The following is a 15746-nucleotide window of genomic DNA, read 5'->3' on the forward strand; positions in this document are numbered from 1 at the left end:
GTCGGTGGCCGAGTTGACATCGCGTTTGGGTCCCACCCAGGCGTAGTATGTTCAATTCAATAAGTCCTTCATCACAACACAAGCAACATTTTCAGCTTACTGTGGTGGTAGCAGCAGATTTTCAAATATTGTCAGGTTATTCGTAACCCGGGAATGTTTGTCTTTCTTTTTAAAAAAAAAAAAAATTTAAGTATCCCCATTCCTCGGTTCATAAAAATAATTTATTATTTCAAAATTGTGGATTTTTTTAATGAAACTGGTTACTTACTAGTTTATTAAAAAAATATCTGGTTTCTTAATCCAGCTTTAAGAATGAACTAGTTTTATTAAAATAACTGCTTTTCTAAATTAGTTCCCTTCAAAATAACTGCTTTTCTAAACTAGTTTATTTAAAAATAACTAGTTTCACAATATTGGTTCACTGTTAAAGAACAAAAAATTAAAACAAAGTATCCTTCCAATGTCGTACAAATTATAGGAACCTTGAATTGATTTTGGTGAGGGAATTCTGAGGAGGATGCAACTGTTAAATTACACAGTCAGCATGTGATGATGGACACATCACAACATCAACCAGATCAGTTGGACATTATTACGTAGTTATGGAAGATATTGTTATTAAGACCACACCTGAGGTTTGTTTATTACTTTTTTTAATAACTACTAAATACTATCTTAATTCTATATTATTTGGAAACTAAGGTGGGTTGTTGAAGAGAATTTGAACAATTTCTCTATTAAAGTTCTGTTATTATATCATTATTGGCTAGTTGTTTCACAAAACTAAATAATAACAGAACTTGAATATGTATAACCTTCACAGAACTTGAAAATCAACAATGAAATTTGATGAATTGTTCAAATTATTTGAAACAACCCATCCTTAGTTTTGTGTTAAAACGAAAGTGCTACAATGAATATACTTTCTGTTGGGGCTAATATTTTGGCAAATACCTACCTTGAATAATTGATTTTTTTAGTGTTTTAATGTAAATTGAGGTGCCACCATAAATTACTCTTTGAAAGTTAAAATTTTTTTTGTGATTTTTTTAGAATTTATAACAGTTTTACTAATTTTATCGATATACTTATAACCCTCTGTGTAATGTACCCCCAAGTCCTAATTAATATTCTTATGTACCTACTACTAGTGTGAAAAATCTCGGCATGTAAGGGCGCCCGCAGACGAGTCTTTTGTCTTTTTGAGTTAGAAAACTATTCCAAAATTCAAAAAAGTCTCCATATATTTTAATAGATTTTTTCGCCTGCAACTGTCGCAACGGAACAATCATAAATCAACCTCTATAGAAACTAATTGGACCTAAAAAACCATAGATATGCTAATATATAGACAGTAAAATTCTCATTCGGAGCCTACTTATTATACTATACACCAATGAAAAAATTTATAAGTTTATTTCATAGATTTTCAGAGTTTTTCATTGGTGGATATATTTAGGCAAACATTCTCTTCTGCGTCCGCCCTAACATGACTTGCTTAGTTCTACTTTTAAAAATGGCCTGCAAAAGTAATCTACCTACTTACATAAAATATTCTTTTTTAATTTTTGATAACAATTTTCTCATCAGTTCCAAATTTGAAAACTTTACTTCATGTTCAGTTGAAAAGGAAATTATGTTGTTTAATTATTTTTTTATGCTGATTGGATGATGTTTCTTGGTTTAACCGTTTTATTATGTAGATATTATATAATGTTTATTTTAGAAAAGGAAATACACAACACTCACTTCAGACAAGAACCAAAATGCGTAAAGCCGTCATTGGTTTGTGAAAGGGAGTTTTTAAAACTGTGTTAACTCATTCTGAACTCATAACGAAATAATAATCGTCAGGATTGTTTCTGCTGATTGTTAATTCTTCCAGAAATTGTGGGAATAATTCCAAGTGATTAAATTAAATAATAAATACAAGGAAATGAGGTGTTTGATTTCATTCATATATTTCATTAAGAAATCTCTTTTTATGTATGTAGAAATGGAACTTATATATCTTGGTGATCATCTCCTTACTGCTGGCTGTGCTTGGGATGTACATTTTCCAATTTATCGTCCAATGGAGAAGATGGGTGTCCAAAATAAACCTTTTACCGGGACCAGATGGGATCCCAATCTTCGGTAATGCTCTGCAAGCATTTCGGGACGAGAACGGTAAATAAAAAAAAATTTAAATTAGATTTTTTACATATCACTTCAACCATAAACTTACTATTGTTTTTCTATATGTAACAAACAGTTCAAAGTTCTATTAAATCCATCAATATTGTTTTTTTTTTTTTTTTTTAAATCTATTTATACACGGTGTCCGGAAACTCGTAGTACAAGCGGGAAACTGGAGAATCTACACCACATGGGGAACCCAAAAAAACATAAAGTTTTTTGATTTGAGCATTTTCAAAAAAAAAAAAAAAAAACCAAAAAAAAATATTTTTCGGCTATTTTAGGGTTAAAGTTTTTTCTGGTGTTTAGGGTTGAATAACAGATGTTTTAACCCTGCAGAGCAGAAATATTTTATGATTACACCGGGTTAAATGAAGGGTGATTTCAAAATAATGCTTCAAATCCGAGTTTCTTCATTTGTTTTACTTTCAAATAGTTTTAATTAGTTGGGTACTTTGATCTTCAGTAATAATTTATAAGAATTTGATTAAAAAAAAAAAAAAAAAAAAAAATCAACTTCAAACTCGATTTACTCGATAACGAAAGCTCAAATAAAAAAAAATATACTACAAAATCGACTCCAAATGTGATGTAGATTCACCAGTTTCCCCGCTTGTACTACGAGTTTCCGGACACCCTGTATAAAGGAGAGTGTTGCCAGGTGGCGGACACCAGGCAGGCATTTTTTCTACAGATTCTCATATAATAAATAGATCAGGTGGGAAAGCGCCATCATGCATATATTTTTTTAAATATATGAAAGCACTGTTTTAAAATTATACAAAGTTTTTGATGCAATGCTTTTGTTGATATATTTTTTAACCCTAACTAGCAAATAAATAATTTTTCCGTTAAAAGGGCAAGACGACTTAAATAAATTATTGTGATGATCAAAAAAAAGTGCAGTAATTCTGGGACTAACTACCATATGTATTCCTCATTTCCCAGAAAACTTACGGAGGCAAATAATTATACTAAGTCTGTGGACAACTTTAATTTATCACTTAACAAAAACAAAACATTTTTAATGAGGTAGTTTAGTTACGTATAATAAACATGTACTGTATTAATATGTATGTAATTTTTACTATTCATATGTAAAAGCTCCTAAAAAGAGTGTAAATAAATTAATAAATGCAAAAAGTATTTGTGCCTTTCGACTTATTTGTTAGTTGGGAATGGTTTGTGTTTGTTGCCAAATGTTTTTACCCATAGAAAAAAGTAATTTCATCATAAACGTTGTTATATTTTTTCAGCTATATTCAAAAACCTTTCGGATCTTGTAAGGAAACATGGACCAATATTTCGCTTCTGGTTTGGCCCAGTTGCCACAGTTAATATAAGTAAAGCTGAATATGTAGAGGTAAGAAACAGAATCTTTGGTACAAATTGTTTATCAAACACTAGTTGAAGAACCCAGCGTTGCCCGGCCTTTACTCTGCTTCGGGGTGGGAAAAGGTGGTACATCAAAATCAATCTCATGTAGATAGTGAAATCCCTCTTGTTTTGAAGATCATGTTTGCAAATCCAAAATTTCATTAATATCAGAATAAAACTGTAGATTTGTGTCAAAAAACAAACCCACAGACATTCTTTTCATAAATATTTACAGATAGTAGATTATTTTTAGCATTTCATTATTTTGAAGTGATTGGTTTTAACCGGTACAAAACAGAATGATGGTCCAGTTTGTGAAAATCATTGACCTTCTACTCTTGTTTGTGAAGAGAATATTTAAAATAAATCTCTGTACCAATGTATAGGATGTAATAAAAAATAGTTCCTGATCTTTCCACGGGACCTTGAACCAGATTCATCTAAATTAGACCTATGGATGACGATGTTCGGGAAGCTTGTCAGATTTGATCTAGATCCTTGTTTTTACTGTTTTCTACTTCCTACCCTAAAGTTTTATCTTATCCCATCTTATCTTTTTCCCCTTGTCCAATTCGGGTTGGAGACCTGTCGCTTCAAAAGGCACTTTCAGGCGTTCCTGTCAGCGGCCTCCATCCATTACAGGCTTGGTATCTCCTCGCAGAGCTTCTTGAGTTGCTTTCTCCCACTTTGCCTGGGGTGGCCCACAGTTAGTCTTCCCTTAGGAATATTGCCGCCAATATTTATGCGGAAATCTGTCTTCCTGCATAGTTATTAGTCTTGTTCATTCCAAGCCTCATTAGCATATTTTCCATGAAAAGCAGCAGGGATCCTTAGGAGGCAGACATATACCGTTACGGACTTTTCTGCAGGCCTTTTTAAGATATACAATTCCGTAGTACATTATTTTGGTGTATCTCATAAGGTTTAGCCAGTGTTAGCGATGTAAGCGCCATAAAATATTTTTTCTATGACTTTATTACAAAAAATCGACTTTTCTCTACATTCCATAAATATAATATGCATGTATTATATATATATACTTTCTACCTTCCGGAAGAAATACCCTAAATGATAGTGAAAACCCTATCAAAATCTGGAGCGTAGTTTATATGAACTAAGCGCACAAACAGAGAGACGCGGAAAGCGATTTTATTTTATACTATTTAAAAATAATAAAAGAGACGATCCTAACCTAACCTAACATCTCTAACATTATTTTATGCATAATTGTTTTTCTTCATTTTTTTAGGCTGTTCTTGCATCAGCAAAACACAATGAGAAATCCTTCGTCTACACATTTTTACATCCTTGGGTTGGTCAAGGTATCCTCACTTCTTCAGGTAAAAAATATATTTTTTTTATTGTGATGCCGAACTCTTGTGCTCATAAATACAATATTAATTTACTTATTGTTTAACTTTCGATTTATTCAATAATACCAGTATGTACTAACCACTACTGCCGGTTTTGTGAAATTTACCTCTATGGCTTTTGAAGAAGAACTCATATTACAGATACATATTGTGTACTGTGTATGGCCAATTTACGCTTTAAATAGTGATTAGTGTTAGGGTAAAAACAAGAAAGATGCCACCCAATCTTGGAAGACTGGCAATAAAATAAAATAAATGGTAGTGTCTCTCCTGGTTTTACCCTAACACTAATCAGTAATCGCTTATCACTTGGTACTAATCAAAGTGTAAATCGACCAAGAAAATGTTATCCTCTTTATGTCTTTGCCCCTCTGTATCATGGCTTTTTACATTTAAGATCTTAGTGCCATATTGGAATAGCGGAATAATAGTCAATGGACTGTAATTAACACAATGCATTATCTCGCTACTATACAGGATGTCCGGGGGTAAATTGGGCTAACTTCTGGAAGAGATTCTACATGATAATACAAGTAAAAAAGATAAATGACTTTTTTTTAATTCCATCGTTTTAAGGTAGTTTTCAGGTAATAAAGTTGAATTGTTTGTTTGGAAAAATATTTTTGCATGGGAAAAAAACAATGGAATTTCAAAAAAAGTTAATCATTTTTTTTACTTCTACCATTATGTAGAATCACCTCCCGAAGTTAGCGCACTTTACCACCGGACATCTTGTATATAATATAAAAAATAAAGAATTATTATAAAAGACGTTGTTTCTTTTTCGTGTTGTCTCTATCATACAAGACATGAGTTGCAGTTCTTTACTGAAAATAGAGATTATGCTTTATGCATAGTTGAGTTTTTTTTCTGAAATAAGGGTTTTATTCACTGAAGAGATAATGGTTTTATTATTAATTCATGGATATATGATTTTCAGAAGAGATTTTCAGAAGAGAAAATTGCATGCTCTTTTACGCTCCCCCCCCCCATTCCATTAGATTTACTTACGTACCAGATTATCAGTCTTTATGCAGAATAGGTGCTTAATTATGTTAGATCTCACGAGAGACCCGTTTTAAGTCATTTTAATCTGCCTAAAGGTTTTGGTAAATGAGCAAGTTTTGAATGCAATTTCTTGCCGTCAAGATTTCAGTATTTTCTGTCAAGATTATTGTGTATTGTATATTCTTGTCAGTGAGTTTGCTTGGATACCAATATTGCCGGGTTAAATCTATCTCCTTTTTGCTCTGTTACGTATGTGCTTCCTACCTACCCGCTACCAAAACTGCCAATTTCGAATTATATAACTTTGGTGGAGTTATTGCGGAAAATAGTTTTTTGTGTTGTGAATTTTTCATTTTATGGAAATTTTAACAGGGCTCAGCGATATTGACGGATAAGACAGTAAAATTGTTTGGCAATAGGTAATAATTTATCTTGTTCGTTTACAAGCAATTTTTTATCCAATACAATAAAATACTTACCTTATTCAGGAAAACATAGGTGTACATTCTTCACATAGTTTATTTGTTTTCATGCAAGATTAACTATATATGAGATAGAAACTGGTTATTAATTAAGTAATTATGCAAGTATTGAGAATAACGACTATTCTTTGTTGAAGACTTTGTGAAAGAAGAAAATAACTGTGGTAAAGCCTTGTTGAGTTGAAACTCAAGACAGCTTTGGCTGTGGTCAAATATTAATAAATTGTTGCATATTTCCATATCTTTAGAGTACATAGAGCGATTTGCATTCGGTCCAGGAGGCCCTGGCTATTCCCCGACGCCATCTATTACCTGACCCCTAACGGCAAGGAGTTTGTCAAGACTCTGAAGGTGCTGCACGATTTCACTTACAAGGTCATTGAGGAAAGGAGGGTCTCCAGAAAGACCAACCCTCAGATGAGTATCGAGAAATCTCTGGAAGATGACACAATTGGTAATATTAAGATTTTTTCAATTCAACTTAGCTTCACTGTTTTCACAATTCTTGAAGGGTCTTGGCCGTTGGATGCCTCCAGAAAACGGCTGCGGTGTTTGCCTTCACACCATCCAGACACATAAGCTTAGGTCTTCCATTACTGCTTCTTCCTGCAGGTTCAGGTTTATTATACACGGTGTCCGAAAACTAGTGGTACAAGTGGAAAACTGACGAATCTATATCACTTTTTTTTTTTTTTTGTTAATTTTTGAACATTTTAATTTGATATACATATACATATATCTGGATACTTTACCAATTTTTTCAGAAAATTTAGGGTTTATAAACAATTGGAGCTGCTGTAACGAATTTTAAAAGGAAATAAATTTAATAATTTGACCTAAAGAATATAATTTTGGACTCGATTTTCTCATTAATGAAAGCCCAAATCAAAAAAGTCATATCTTGATGTCGACCTTTTTCCATTCTTGCTGCTTGTTTAAATTAACGTAGAGCACAGCACTATTTCATTCCAACGCTCAGTAAATAATTCTATTTCCCTTGCATACCTCTTACCTATTCCTTCCCTTTGTTTTATTTTGTATTTCAACAGTGATTACTTAAATTAGTTTAAATAGGTAGGTAGAGGGTACAGGCAAATCATTTAAAAGAGCGCACATTTGTTTGCATTTGTGTACACCGATTGTGGTTCAAATTGGTTCGAAATTTCTTGGGGCATCCATCCGCTGTTCCCTCTTTCCCCACTATACAAGCAATGATTTTGTAAAAATGACTACTGCACCTATATTTCTTTCTGAATTCTCTGTTAGTTAAACTTTTTTCCTTCCAAAAACAGTAAAAAAAATTGTTGTGGTTTTTAAAGGGGGTTTGTTGAACTTAATCAAAATGATATTATAATATGTACTTACATTACGTAATATTTTAGGAAAGAAATCTCGTGTGGCATTTTTGGACATGCTTCTGGATGCACAAGAAAATGGATCCGATATTTCAGATTCTTCTATAAGAGAGCAAGTTGATACGTTTATGATTGCGGTAAGATCAACATCACTCACATAAATATATTTTTTAATACTAGTCCCAGCGAGAGCTTGTACTGACATCATCGATGATCGTCCTATTCTTCTCCCGGATCTTGAATGAAAACAACAAAGACAGAAGATACTAGAATGACGTCACACAACCTCTCTCTAGGATTAGTAAAGTACACAACACCTTAACAAATACCATAGTAGGTAGTTGATTGCTTCTTAAATACAGGGTTTTCCAATAAGAGGTGTTATTTTGAATAGCCCGCTATTTCGGTAGATGTTACTTTTGAAGATGTCATTTTTTGACATTTGACAAGTAGAAACTACGCCATTAATAAAAATGGAACGATACACGCTTCAACAAGGCATTGAAATTATTAAAATTCACTCGAGTGAATCAAATGCAAATCATCTTGAGTGATGAGGCCTATTTCCACCTCGGTGGCTTCGTCAACAAGCAGAATTGTCGCATCTGGGGCTCGGAAAACCCAAGAGTTATTGTTGAAAAGCCTCTTTATCCTCAACGTGTTACTGTTTGGTGCGGTTTATGGTCCGGTGGAGTCATTCTACCTTACTTTTTCGAAAATGAGGCTGGAGCAACAGTTACGGTGAATGGATTGCGCTATCGAGAGATGATTAATGATTTTTATGGCCGGAATTGGATGGTATTGATCTGGACAACATTTACTTTCAACAAGACGGCGCTACGTGCCACACAAGCAACGAAACCATTGATCTTTTACCATTGAATATCAAAATAACACCTCTTATTGGAAAACCCTGTATTATATACTTAGTTTTATGAAATTTTATTTTTTTCATTGTTAATAAAAAATAATTCTAATATGTTGCAGGGGCATGACACAAATGGATCTTCGATATCTTGGACATTATATCTTCTTGGCTTGTATAAAGACAAACAGGTTGGTTTAAAAAATTACTAAATACAATTCAAGATTCTCAGTCTCTCACATAGAGAGATACATTGTTTGACTTAGGGCGAAGCGACAAGAAGTAATGCAAAATCATCTGTTTTTGGTTTGAAAATTTGATCGCTTAGATATATTCTAGATGCTCTAATTAAATAATGAGAGTACAACACATCTTGTCCTTTGAAGGAATCGAACAAGTCATTTTATTAAGGCCTGGACAAAATAATTCTAAATGTTACACAAGGTGGTGCATCGCCTTAAGCACATAGGTAAACAAGGTGGATCATCACTTATCCGGAAGACTTTAACCAGCGATTCTTGAACATATTTGAAGTCAAGAAGTGGAATTTCATTTGCTGTCCGATGACATATTTTTTCGATTATAATAAAAAAATATATTTTTCTATTTCACATTGGTGCTCAAGTCATGGTGCTGTTTCAGGAACTGGTGTTCCAAGAGATTGATGAGATATTTAAAGGGGAAGACAGGCCCATGACAACAGCTGACTCCACAGAGATGAGGTATCTTGAGAGGGTGATCAAAGAATCCCTCAGGATTTATCCTTCCATTGCGGTCATCGGAAGGAATCTGGCTGAGGATGTTCAAATGGGTAAGAAAGATGTCTAATTATAATTTATTTAAATTGTGTTTACCCATAGAAAAAAGAAGAACACAAGAAATTTTTATGCGTGTTTCGTGATCCAAAAGTGCAGAAATGCGGAACTATGTTTCATCATCATTATGAAATATTCATTTCGATCAAATGGGATAGCAATGTAGATAAGAGAGACAGAGCACATGCTAAATGGGCTAGAGCCAAAAGGTGGCGACATTGGTTTTTATTCAGATCTACATGGAAGGCATTTCTAATGTCTAGTATCTATTCCTATTGAGAACGCGCTCTGTCTCTCTTACGTTGTGTAACGTCGTATATCGCCATTCCATTTGATTGAAATGAAAATTTCTTATCGATGATAAAACAAATTTCAGAATAGTTAGACTTTTGGAATTAGAAACACGCCCACATTGTAATTCTTGTATCCTTCTTTATTCTTTGGCGATGCAATAGAATAAGAATATTTAGGTGTAGTTGGGACTCTAGTGCACAGATTTCATGAAAAACTGTTATTTTTTAAAGGAGAATTCGTGGCACCAGCCGGAGTTGGGGTCATGCTCCAGATTCACGAGCTCCACCGGGACCCTCGCTTCTTCCCTGACCCTGATGTGTTCGACCCCGACCGCTTCCTGCCCGAGAGGTCAAGGGGTAGGCACCCTTACGCGTACATACCCTTCTCTGCCGGACCGAGAAACTGCCTGGGTAAGTTTGTGTAAGGGTTCATTTTATCGAGATTCTTTCGAATTAGAGATAATAGTACCTCGATAGATAATAGAACCAAGGGAGATGCAGCATGAACCATAATTAGAAAGAAACAGCGCCCACCAAAGTGTCTCCAACATCGAATGTTTTCTGAAACTTTGCCTGGAGAAAAAGGAAGCCCAAAACTCATCACGATAATATTTCTACTAGTGTTCAACTATTTTTTATTTTCTTATTTTATAAATTTAAAAAAATTACAACTTTGGTGATTTTCTCAACTACAATACTAGGCTCATGCCTATATTATGGTAGTCGTAGATGATTTATGTAAGAATAACAATGATAAAACCTTCTTTATAGAAGGTTTGTCCCCTTTCAAATAGCCAGTGTTGAACACGGATGGTAAAAAGGGATACAGAATTAATTGGTGTTTAAGGCAATGTATATTTTAAGAGCGATGAACCAGAATTGTCGCTGAGCGAAAGTGGTTCTAGTTTTAGGGACCACGCATCCAGGGTTTGATATTAGCTCTCACTTTTATGGTGCATACGTAGGGTTGCCAGATGTCCGGTCTAGAAAATTTTGGAAAACCGGTCGAGAGAATGTCCAGTTATTTTGAAAATACGCGATATATATACCTCACTCACGAGATAATTTACAGAGCAAAAGCCGTGAGCGCTTCTGGCGGGTGGTAGCAAGACTTGCAGGGGAGAGGGGCACCAAAAACGATCTTACCCTTTCGAAGACAATACCTACAAAACTTTCAGTCTCTTGGATATTGATCGCGGAAGATTACCTACGCTAGATGAACTAATTGAAATATAGTCACTGAAGTCTGAAAGAAGCTATTGACTCCGCCTCTTTGATAGTGCGATCAATTTCTCGATGACAGTCGGCACGCCTCCACGCCTCCACACCTCCCTTTGTTTTGTATTCATTTATGGCTTTTACTTTAGTATTTTGTTTGTGTTGTGCAGGTCAAAGATTTGCAATGGTGGAGCAGAAAGCAATCTTATCCAGCATCCTCAGGAAGTACAGGGTGTCGTCGGTGGATCGAAGAGAAGATCTGGTCCTTAGTTGCGACATTGTCTTGCGGCCCATGCATGGCTACAACGTTCTGCTGGATGAAAGAAAATACTCCTTTTATGATAAATTGTAGGTATTATTAGTGTTCACTGAACGGAAATTCTCTAGAAATGATTTTTATTTATTTAAGACCGCACAATAGTCATATCTAAGGTGTTGCGACCAGTTGGGAGGTAATTTTCATATCTTATGTGAATAATTTTACCTTTATTTATATTATAAGAACCTGTTACTGTAATCAGTAATCAGTGTATTACATGTGATTTTATGCAAAATTAAATAATAATAATAAAAAAAACTACAATTGGTCCAAAAAGGTGAATTGGAAATATAAATATATTGACATACCAAAAAATTTAAATATATGTTTTTCATTGACTTTACTGTTTTTATTTCCAAGGCTCTCCGAGGTAGCCGGGACATATTTAAAAAAAATAAATACATATTATATTATTATAATATTACCAGAGATGTGCTTTATTTCAAATAAATCCATTTCAAATGGAAATGCAAAATGCAAAATGGGTATTTTCCATTTTGCATTTTAAATGCTTTTCTAAAAACCATTTTGCATTTTAAATGCTTTTTTGCAACATTTTTCCTACTATCTCCACTCATCTTTTTTTCATAAGCCCCAAATATCAGTCGGACCTCAACCTCGCTATGAGAGATAATTTACATTTGATTGTTGCTCCCTGGTAGGAGCCCTGGCAATAGAGTGATACCATTACAAAAAATACTGATTCAAATACTGAACATGGGGCCATGACACTGTAATATTAAATGTTAGATAGCAGTTTCTATGTTTTTACGTTGGCAACATTAGTCCCGCGCAAATTTTTTGTGGTTTCGAAATCTGTAGTCGTGGTGTTTTTGGATTTACCATCATGTAATATGTTTGTTCTACATTGATGTCCATTATTAAATGAAAAAATTCTATAATTATTTTAATTGTGTGACCTGAGAAACCATTTTGCATTTTCAATGCATTTTGAAAATAGGTATTTTGCATTTTGAATTTGAAATACTGTTCTAAAAAACATTTTGCATTTTGCATTTTCAAATAGAAAAGTTTTGACCCATTTCCATTTTGCATTTCAAATGGTTTTGGGTACCCATTTTGCACATCTCTGAATATTACACACATCATTTGAGTCCGTGGTCGAGTGGTTAAGGTCCTCGACTACAAACCAAGAGATAGCCAGTTCAAATCCTTATGAATTTAAATTTCAGTTGGGACTTTTGTACGGTTTTCACCTAAAGATAATATAAAAATTAGATTAGACTAGATTTAAACAAGTGTAAATGGTTTGCCTTTTCAAAGTAATAAAGTATTCATACGAATTGCAATAATAAATAAATCCTATAATTCCTTATGTTTGGGAGTAAATCAATAGACATTAATCTTATTTATAAGTCACTAGTTTTCAAACTTAGTTATAAGCCACCAGCAATAAGTTATAAGTATAAGTGATATGAGTAGATTAAATGCATAAATGAATTTGTCAAGCGCCCTTGAGGTGATTTTTTCACGAAAACGGCGCTATACAAATTTTTTAAAACTTCCGATTTAGTTGTCCGGGTTAAGTCTTCCCCAAAGGAAAAACTTAACCCTTCCACTCACTTTTCCACAAATGATCAGCTAGTCAATCAACACTATGTAAGTGCATTATATAAGTAAAATAAATACAAAACAATACAAGAACAACAACACGTCAAATCACCAGATATCAAATGGGAAAAAAAAAATTCACCGTCTCCAGATATTTTCATATCAGAGGGTTCGGCTCGGTAGAACTTCTAACAGGGCCTATAAATCCTACTGATCCCTCAACATAAATATTTAAAAAATCTTTTGTTATCCTACATGTATTCAAAATGACCGACTTTTGCATCTTTATATATAAATTTTTTGATAGATCTAATACGCCTAAATTTTTAATTAGAGAGCTAGGTATAATGCCAGTAGCCGAAATAACGAATGGTAATATTTTTATAGTCTGAGAATGCCAAATTCTTTTTATTTCATTTCCTAAATCTGTGTATTTTCTTATTTTTTCACTAACAGATTTTTGAATATTACAGGAATTTGGAATAGCAACATCAATGATATAAGTTATTTTTTTAATTTTGTCATGTAAAACTATATCGGGTCTATTATGACTAATCGCTCGGTCTGTTAGTATAGTTTTATCATAATATATTTTATAAAATTCGTTTTCTAAAAATGAATTTGGTTCGTATTCATAATATGGTACTACATTACGGCAGTCAATCAAGTTATGTTTAATTACCAAATTTTGGTGAATTATTTTTAAAACTTGATTGTGCCTAAATGTATACTCGGACGGTGCTAATATAGAACATCCCGATATAATATGTTCTATAGTTTCCGGAAAAGCCAAACATTTTCTACACAAATCATCAATTTGATTTGTATCTTTGATTATATGCTTTCTATAATTTTTAGTATTAATGACTCTATCCTGAATTGCAAGCATAAATCCTTCTATTTCTGCGCTCAACTCTCCAATACTCAACCATTTGTTTGACTTAATTTTGTCAACATACGTTTGGTTGAGATAATTGAAGTGTTTTGCGTGTAAAATTTTATTTGACCAGGAATCTAATAATTCCTGGTTGGGATTTATAAAAATGTTGGCATTCTCATCATATAAATTTAAAGGTGTTATATTTCTATCTGCCTTGCAAATTATTTTGTGCATTTCTGAGCTATGAGCTTTCCTATGGAAAAAAGTTCTTAGCATTTCTACCTGATTATGTTTCAAAGAAGTTATTTTGACTATACCTCTACCTCCTAAATTTCTAGGTAAATTAACTCGTTCTATAGCTGAATTTGGATGATGGCAATTAAATTTTGTTAGCGTAGTTCTAATTAATCTTTCTAAGTTATCTAAATCTGTATTAGACCATTTAATTATGCCAAATGAGTACGTTAATAGAGGTATTGCCCAAGTATTTATTGCTTTTACTAAATTTTTAGCAGATAGATTGCATTTTAAAATTTTCCTTATCCTAGTTTGAAATTTAATCCTAATATCATTTTTAATACTACTATGGTCTAATCTATTTGATTGTGGGTATCCTAAATACTTATAAACCTCATCCCTTTTCATACTAGTAATTTGGAAATTTCTAAATATACTCTCGTCCCCATCTACAATTTTGCCTTTTTCTATATGGATCGTTCTACATTTATCTAAACCAAATGTCATTTTGATATCATCTGAAAAGTTTTTAACTACCTCGATCATTTTCTCTAAATTTTGTTCAGAATTCGAAAATAATTTTATATCATCCATAAATAATAAATGCGAAATTGTACTACTCTCCCTTGTATTACCCTTAACTTTTATTCCAAACTTGCTTTTAATTAACATTTTAGATAGAGGATTCAATGCTAAGCAAAACCAAAGAGGACTCAATGAGTCTCCTTGAAAAATCCCTCTTTTAATTGAAATGCCCGGTATTACTATTTTCTTACCTTTTAAATTGATAAGTAAATTGGTATTCCAAAAGGACATAATATTTTCCAAAAAGCTAATAATAATGGGGTTAATTTTATATATTTTTAATACTTTGATCAGCCACGAGTGCGGGACACTATCGAAAGCCTTTTGGTAGTCTATATAGCAAGTATGTAAATTACGTTTTCGAGTTTGAATCTGTTTTAGAATTACAGAATCGATAACTAATTGTTCTTTACATCCCATATGTTTTCTGCGACAACCTTTTTGTTGTTCAGATAAAATATTTTTTTCATCTAAATGAGTATATATTAAATCTGTTAAACAAGAGGTTAAAATTTTGTATATTGTCGGTAAACATGTAATGGGTCTGTACTGAGAAGGATTATTAATATTTTCGCTTTTGGGTAACATATAAGTAATACCCTTAGTTAGAAAATTTGGAAAATTTTGAGGTTGACTGACAAATTTTGAAAGATTTTTTGCCAAAAGAGGATGTAAAGTAGTCAGACGTTTGTACCAAAAATTATGTATCCAATCGCAACCCGTGGCTTTCCAATTATGAGTATTTTTAATAATTTTGGTTAACAATTCAACCGATATATTAAAAAAACTCATTTGTTCAATACCTGAAAAATTGAGTTCTTCATTTTCTATCCATGGAGTTGACTCGTTATGTTTTATATCTTTACTCCAAATTTTAGTCCAAAAATCGCGCATATCTGATTCAGATGGTAACGGAATATTATTATTCGAAATAATATTTTGTTTATCGTCAAGTTTGGAATAAAATATTTTTTCATTTTTCTGAAATAATCTATTATTATTTTTTTTATTATAGGTATAATTATATCTTTTTAATCTACTAGCTTTTACGCCTAATTTTTGTTTTAATAAATCCAATAAATCATTGATTATATTTTCATTATTATGACTATCAATGTTATAACCAAATTTTCTACCAATTTCATCTACATGTCTCAAAATTTTCCTACTTCTATTTCCATTTTTATAT

General features: G+C 32.8%; 1 protein-coding gene across 1 annotated transcript; it reads left to right on the forward strand.

Moving 5' to 3' along the window:
• The first annotated feature begins 2118 nt into the window (after nt 1-2118).
• LOC149418601 (cytochrome P450 4C1-like) lies at nt 2119-11316 on the forward strand. Its single transcript, XM_089639128.1, has 9 exons — nt 2119-2169; nt 4805-4918; nt 6309-6355; nt 6697-6872; nt 7795-7910; nt 8749-8829; nt 9281-9449; nt 9978-10157; nt 11135-11316. Exons 1-9 carry the CDS (start codon nt 2119-2121, stop codon nt 11314-11316), a joined length of 1116 nt encoding a protein of 371 aa, XP_089495254.1.
• The last annotated feature ends 4430 nt before the right edge of the window (nt 11317-15746 follow it).

Source organism: Hesperophylax consimilis, chromosome 13 (genome assembly GCF_061612785.1).
Source record: "Hesperophylax consimilis isolate HC1 chromosome 13, BYU_Hcon_1.0, whole genome shotgun sequence".
NCBI classification, from domain to species: Eukaryota; Metazoa; Arthropoda; class Insecta; order Trichoptera; family Limnephilidae; genus Hesperophylax; species Hesperophylax consimilis.

Coding starts and splice junctions, on each gene's coding strand:
- LOC149418601 (XM_089639128.1), top strand. CDS start 2,119: ATGGGATCCCAATCTTCGGTAATGCTCTGCAAGCATTTCGGGACGAGA. Junction 6,873..7,794: donor TCTGGAAGATGACACAATTG/GTAATATTAAGA, acceptor CATTACGTAATA/TTTTAGGAAAGAAATCTCGT. Junction 8,830..9,280: donor GCTTGTATAAAGACAAACAG/GTTGGTTTAAAA, acceptor GTGCTGTTTCAG/GAACTGGTGTTCCAAGAGAT.